Source organism: Lytechinus variegatus, chromosome 1 (assembly GCF_018143015.1).
Source record: "Lytechinus variegatus isolate NC3 chromosome 1, Lvar_3.0, whole genome shotgun sequence".
In the NCBI taxonomy this organism is placed as follows: Eukaryota; Metazoa; Echinodermata; class Echinoidea; order Temnopleuroida; family Toxopneustidae; genus Lytechinus; species Lytechinus variegatus.
In genome coordinates, this window is record NC_054740.1 from 81722741 (window position 1) to 81730821 (window position 8081).

The window sequence follows — 8081 nt, forward strand, 5'->3', positions numbered from 1 at the left end:
ATTATTGTTATCATTTTCATCGTTTGAACATTATCATTGTTGTTATTATTAATATTATTATTAATATCAGTAATTTTATTATTTTTTTTATTCATATTATTATCATTGTTGTTGTTTCATTATTAATATTATTAGCATAAGTGATAGTATTTCATCAATAGAATCATTATTGAGAAATAAAATGTAGCTTATTTCATATCATTCTATAAGATACCGAGACTTGAAGAAACACTTGTAATCAATTCGAGTTCTGTTGTGTTTTTTATTCTAATCATTATAATCATATCAATTATTCTGTATATTAATTTACCATTGATATTATTAGTATTGCTAATATTATTGTATTGCCATCATATTTTCTAATTCATTATCATTATTTTTTTATTATAACTATTATCATTGGATTGCATTAAATAAAAAAAATAAACGTAGCTCATTTCAAATCATTCGTAGATGTGAACTGACTAATCTGGTTGTTGGGGACCAAATTGAGAGATGTATTTTGGTAGCATTTTTTTACGGACTGCAATTTATACCAATCGTTAGTTTCCGGCATGACAAGCAAATCCAGAATAATCTTTCGCAAACAACAAACCAGTTTTTACTGTGCACAATGTTAAAAACCAGTCTAAAGGCTAAATTAATATTTTGTTTAATCACCTCATAATTATTTGTACGAACACTTTCAATAATGATGAAAAAGGGTATCTGAAACTTGAAAATATGGTGAGAAACAAAATATGCGCAATTATAAAACCATCATTAATCCCCTAAAACCACACATTCTCTCTTCATTTTTATTTCTAATTAATGGAGCTCCCGTTTCTCTTACCCGAGTCATCTCTCTCCCTCTGTCATATACATTTCTCTACCTCTCCCTGCATCTTTCTCTCTCCATTAGTTTTCATTTTCTCTCTATTTTATCTTCTTATTGCTTCTTTCAACTAATCACGAAATCGTTACTACGATGTGCACCAGATTTTCAACTTCAAAGTCGAAACGAAATCTTTCCTGTGATTAGCTCGGTCGCTTCGTTCCTAGCTTGTTTATACATTATATTCTACCTCTTCTAAAATCTCCGAAAGGTCGTGCATGCAAAATTTGATCAATCCTTTAATTTCTTTCAAAAGCTGTTTAAAACACATTGCGCTATTTTAATTCTATTTTTTTCCTGATAAAATTTAAAATCAATATATGATAATTCAAATAATACTTTTAGCTTTAACTTTCCTTCTATATCATTTAACCTAACCTCGTTCCCCTTTCTCATTTCTTCTCGAAACTTTTTCAAACACCTCTCCAGTCATTCTGTCATCTTACCCACCTATTCTCCTTTTATACTCGATATCCACAAAGACTACATGTATTTCGCACGTCTCCGTTTCTTTAAGAACCCTTCCCCCTCCACACACACAGATACCTCTCACCCACCCACATATACTTACATACAGGCTTGGATCATGGGGGTTAAGGGGGCTGTGTCCCCTTTCAGAGACCCTTTTTGGGGAGGGGAAGTGGGGCATCATTGGACCCAACCCTACATATACACACCCACACACCCCTATGCAAATGCAGAAACATACACTCACCCACACACATTTCAATCTTTCGTTCATCAACACCAAATTTTTCGCTATTCTAATCCTGCAACTCGATATCATCAGACATCCACGCTCACCCACTCCCACTATTCAATTTCTCTCACTCTGCTTAAAATGGACACTTTCTTATTTGTGCATATCCACTCCTCATTCTTCTTTTTTCTTTCTTACTTGACGCCTCTCTATCTCTATATCTCTCTTTCTAGATAATACACTCTTAAAATCCATCATGACTTAAAACTCCCACTCACACACGAACACACACCCACTATTCTACAGAATTACTTACAACAAAGTCAAGGCCACTATATATGTTTTCTTAGAGTATGAAAAGCACAAAATGTATATACATAAATGACGCATGGTCTGTTTATTAAGTAGTGAAGAGAACTATCTAACACTTGCTGCATGGGACACAGACATTGGAATATTCTTTTGTTGTCTTCCTTTGTGTCTAACACACAATTGTGATATGAAAAACACAATCATATAAGTATTCAAGTGGCTTTCATAACTGTACGTTTTAGTTTTCTTCTCTCCACCCAATGGGCACAAAACTTGTCATATTTACTTTTCAGTAACTAAGCCAAATTAATCCATGAGTAGATAATAACTCTTTGCGATATATCCATTTCGTATGTACTAATAATGTACACTAACAACAGCCATCACCTATTATTAACAAGGAAATTGAAATATTACTTCATGAAAAGTATGTTAAATGATAACAAACTTTGTTCAGTAAAAGGGAAAATTGCAAGTGCTAGAGCTTGAATTGCGTCTTGGGAAACAGGAATAAACTTGCTAGGCACATAGAACATATCACATGAATTGAAAAGAAATAATAATGTTGATAATGATCAGGCAGTTTTGCTGGTATTTTCGATAACTACGATAGTGTGTCTGAACTGGATATAGATAGTACACTCCTAATTGTTGCAATAATCATCCACTGCATTTGACAGAAAAAATATATATAACTGAAACATATAAAATATTTCTCTCTCGAAGTGTGATATGTCGCTGTAATGGCATGTCTTTGTAACACATAATTTGTAAATTATTATTGTAGTTTGCAATTTGCAGTTCATAGTGCTTATCAATTTGAAGCATAATGAACAATGTCTTTTTTATCTATGCGTTTACATAGCGTACCTCTTACATTGGACCATCCCTATGCTTAGGAATTAGGAAGATACAATATACAGATTTACATAAGACACGTCATATAGCAAACAGTGATTTTCAATTTGCACACACTACGACAATTTGCTGTAAACATCAATAGAAATATTCATAAAACAGTAACAAATATACGATACAGCTGAGTCATGTCTTGTTTTCTGAAATCCTGAATTTTCTGGAAGACTTTCTTCGCATTTGATTCTCCTTTTTTTCCTTTTTACACCCCAGTAGAAAAGTTGATAATATACATCTTTTCCGATTCCCAGTTAATGTGCCTTATTTTCATTTCTTTTGTACAAAAAAGCCAGAAAACCTGAAAACCACAGCTTCTCAAATCCTCAAATATTTTTTTCAAGGTTTTTGGTATATAAAAAAAGCGTTAAACATATTCATACTCAGCCCCAATAAATAACAAATGTAATAAAACAAAATAAGAACGATTCTCGTATGAATGTAGAAATCACTTTTTTTGTTAACAAACATAATCTTTGTTTCGAAAATCAATCTTATCCCTCACCTTAACATCGATTGCACGACTAAACCATATTTTTTGCCTAAAATAGATAGAAAAAAATCCATCCTTTTGTTGTATTAATTTTACGACTTGGGCTTCAACTTTGAGATGTTAGTATTGGCAAGTTTGTGGAGCGACTCAAGTAGAACGGAATATGTGTTCTTATTTGGAATATTGCCGCTGAAACCAGTCCTTTTAACGTTACCATTGTAACATATTAAAAGAACTACATACCATTCAAAGTGAAAATCAAGTCAGGCCCTTGGTGGCGCAGAATAAGGGGTGCCTATTAAGATTGAATGATTGTATTAACTTAATGATACTAAAACTTAAATTAGGCTTTGTGCTCCTTCTTCTTGATTAGATTACGAGCGGTTTCTGGAAGAGGCTCGATTACAAGATCGCCTTCGACTCTTGTTTCCCCTCCTTTTTTGTCCGTGGCAATGCAAATATATTTTCCGTCGTCGGCCATGATAAGCTCTTGAAAGACGATGGCGTAGGTACCAGACTCCGGTGAGTCCTCCTGTGTGACACGGACGCCGTCAAACTTGATATCGATCTCGTCTCCATATTCGCCTTCGTCGTCAGCTGTGCAGTGCTTCCACTTGATGCTGGCTAGGTCTGCGGGGTTGTCGACCTCGACTTCCAACCTCTCACCGCTGGCTTCCAGCACTTGCGTGGTCTCAGGAAGGGCCTTGGAAAACAGCACTGTGTATAAAGAAAATAAATGCAATGGAATAAAAGGACGATGGATCGCTAAATACCAGATTATTTCAAGTGAATTACCGTCATGGTTCTCTATGACTATCCATGAATTGAATGAGACTACACTGTTAGAAAAAATAAAAGAAGTTCCTGCAGCAGGGTCTCGAGAACACCTGTAATCTTACCGAATTGCGTAATTGGTATTTGATGTATGGAATCTTACAAATTTCCTTGAATAAAACACCCTTTTCCCCCTTTTTAAACAGACCTGTTCTGTTAAATTGCAGAAAAATTCTTGTTTTATGAATTTACAGAATGATTATTACGATTATTAGACTCTGCTGCAGGAACTTCTTTTATTTTTTCTAACAGTGTACATAAATTAGATCTGACCAGCATAATGCCATATAATTTGGGTTATACCTTATAATGATATGATGACAATAAAAAAACATTAAAATGTCTGGGAGCATAGTAGTATTTATTATCAAATATTGTGAATTTTGTCAAGAGTAGAAGGAAACCGCTGACCCCTTGTAGTTTGTAACTATTATGAAACTACAAATAGAAATTTTGCATTCTGAATAAGAATCACGGTCAATTTATAGTAGTTTAGGTCCACAGATGGCGCTCTTTAAATTGGCTGTGTAATGGTGCCTTTAAAGATCATCCTCTATCATTCTGGGAGTCCCCTGTTTAACCCCGGAATATTTTTCTTTCAGTCTTAATTACCGGGGGCATTAAACGTACGTTATCCGATTAGGAATTCGCCATGTGCCTCATCTATACCCATTGGGCCGGATTCCAAGATTCCAATGAACATTTCAATAAGGTTTCTTGTAAACTATAAATTGCAGGGATTTAAAGTAACTAGGGACCAATCGAATTCTGGATTTATTCTAAATAATAAAAAATAGATCTCGAGGGATTCGATATTAATCCTTTGAGACTTAAAAAGGAATCTTAGGGATTAAAACTAATTCATAATTCTATTGGTCCCTAACTACACCTGTATTTATATTAATCCCTGAAATTTAGAGTGCTTTATTTTAAACTAAAGCACCTTCGGAATAATCGATGTCTTTTTCAATACGACGAGATTAAATCTAATATTTGGGGGATGGTTTAATGTAATTACATAACTTAAATTTGGTGATTTGCGATACGTAATAAAACAAAACGTGCTTCCACTATTACGAATTCTGCAATTTCATGCGAAAGAATGCAAAGAAAACTGAACTATTTATATGAGATTCTCGACGATTTCGAATAGGTGCTGCCACAAGGTAAAACGAAATTGGAATAAAAAAAAGATCAATTCCGGTATTCAACCCAAGCACTATAATATGAGGGACGATCTCCAAATAAAAGAGAGGATTCTTTTACAAAGAATGGACGGCAATAATGCAAAAAAGAAAACAATACAACATCTGCATGCCTATCATATTTGATTACATTGACGATTATTTCCATAATTGTATTTAATGAAGTGTATATCAAATAGTCATCCTAATATTAATGTATGTTCAACAATTAATTACGAATAGGTTTTATTTATAATAATTAAAATGAAATTCCATGAAAAATTGTTTAAATTACGAAATCTGTTTCCAGGTTAACAAATTAACAATCATAATCAATGTAAATACTAACTTTGGAAAAAAAATTGTTATTCTAAAGAAGAGTTCTCGAAAAAATACCGTAAATGAATAATGATATTATTATTATTATTATTTTAAATATTCATTAACCAAATGAATTTCAGAAGAAAAAATTAGAAAATATATTTTTCGTTGGATGTTCCTGCAACTTTTTCCGGAATTGGGGTCTTAAAAAGTCGTGTATAACTCCATAGTATTAATGGTTTATTTGAATTGAATCAAATCGAATGAATTTTCAGATTGAATGATCGAATGTTTAAAGGTGTAAAGGATTCAAAAGAAGTAAACAATAAAACCAAAGAAACAAAGATTGATTTCGTATTCAAATTCTTCGAGCTAGAAGGAAACAGCAAGATGTATGATTATTTTTTTTTAGAAATGAAATTAGATAGTAATCATCTTGGTAAATTATTCTATAAGACGTGTAGTATAGACAAAATTTAATCAATTATTTGAAAGATAGTAGAGTTCAGTCTGTGAAACGTTCTACTCGAAAAATGAAAGAGAGGACATACTGAATATTTTAAAATATTGCAATCAAGGAAGCGCAAAAAATATTAACGTAATCAAAATATATATATCACTTCCGGTATAAAACAGTTTTGCTTATAGGAAGACAACGCAAAATGGCATTCTATTCACCACAATGCATCACAGGTCGTTGTACTATGACCTTTGACCCCATATACGGAATATTCGAGAACTAGCATCCATATACTACTACACAGTGAATGGATACCAATTTGTAAATAGGACAAGATAGAAGTTAGATTACAACATTCCTTCAAATAATGCGTCGTAAAATCGCGTTATTATGATTATAGATGATTGGATGAAATTTGTATACATGTTATCATTAAATTACAACTTAATGATGGGATAATGAATATCGATATATAAATATATCCATAACGTATAATATGCAGTTAAATTAATTAAGACAATACAATGAAAAGGGGTGATTGCTTTCTAAAAAGCAGTTAACAGGATTTGTGGCGTCTATATTACTAAGTTTGGGAAATGCAAGCAGAGAAAATCATCCGCATTCCACTATTGCTCACATGCAATGTTACAAGGAGTCAAGGCAATCAAGGCTGAGCCTCGTAGATCCATAAAAGGCATTCCATTCACTCGAGCTCACATCTCCCTATCCATTTGCTTTCTCGTCAGAAAAAACAAACAAATCTTTTAAGTTCCGAAAATCACAAAAATTCAGTTAGAAATTTCGTTGCATAATAACAGCAGATCTTTGAGATATCTTGCCAAGTAAAACTGAAGTATTGATAAACGTTTATATACATCGGCTACGCGGTTTATCTGTTTTGAACGTGCAGACCTACGACAATGTGAAAAAACTTTCAAATTTCAAAGATAACAAAAAAAAGGAACTTACCACTCATTTTGGTTGATATGTCAGGCGTCGACCTGTCGAAAAAGAAGAATGTTATTAAAATTGATGCGTTTGGGTGAGCTTGGAGTGGATTAGAACCACAAGAAATATCCGGACTGTGGACCTGGATACGGGAAGAGCAGAGAAGAGGACGGAGTGGTGAACCGAGATGGTTGGCTAGACACGGATGTTGGGATTCATCAGGCAATACCACAGACAGAAAGAGGGGAGGAGGGGAGGGAGGCTGGTAAAAGACTGAAATCTAACGCGGGTTAAAGGTTATTAATACACACGCGTGCAAATGTACACGCACAATACTGACACACACACACCCTGGTTCAAGACACACTCTTATAGATGTACGGTAGTATCTTTGGTGGAATCCGAAACACGCAGGGAGAAGCAAGGAGTGTAAGAAAACATGGAAACCTCCACTCTGACCAATCATGAGTAAGGATGCATCCTTTACCACAAAGTGTCGCTCTTTGTCATTGGTTAACGAGTAGTTGCCCCCATGAAACAGTAACCCAGCTGTGTGGGTGTTGAATGCTACCTGGAAGTTTCGAAAATGAATTGAATAAACGGTACTGTGTGTTGATAATTCCCTACCAATGGGCTTACCATAATCAAGCATTCTTGGAATAACAGTTTATCATTTCAAAAATAACAAAGTATCAATGACTCCATTTACGCCAGTACCAGGCAGTGGTAAACAACATCGACAATACTTGATACCAAGATTTTGTGTAAAACTATAAAGTTATAAAACAGAAATCAAATTAGAAAAAAACAGAGAAACGAAAGAACTATTAGGGAATATGACTAATAACTACAATCAAACTAAGCAGCAGATTCAAGCTACACTCCTTCCTCTAAAATGACTGTCTTTTAAGTTCTAGAGCATATGGAGTTAACAGAGCCATTGAGGAATAAAGTAATAAGGAGTGAACTATCTAGATTGAAGAAGTGAATATGAATACCAATGTTTAAATATTAAAACCTGTCTGAAATCTTCTCGTAATGCA

At 33.8% G+C, this 8081-nt stretch overlaps 1 protein-coding gene across 1 annotated transcript; it reads right to left on the bottom strand.

Annotated features, from left to right (window-relative positions):
- Positions 1–1946: 1946 nt before the first annotated feature.
- Positions 1947–7382, bottom strand: LOC121424948. Its single transcript, XM_041620851.1, has 2 exons — positions 7060–7382; positions 1947–4008 (listed from the first exon to the last, which is right to left on the bottom strand). The coding sequence occupies exons 1-2, from the start codon at positions 7064–7066 to the stop codon at positions 3635–3637; spliced, it is 381 nt and encodes a 126-aa protein (XP_041476785.1). The 5' UTR covers positions 7067–7382; the 3' UTR covers positions 1947–3634.
- Positions 7383–8081: the final 699 nt, after the last annotated feature.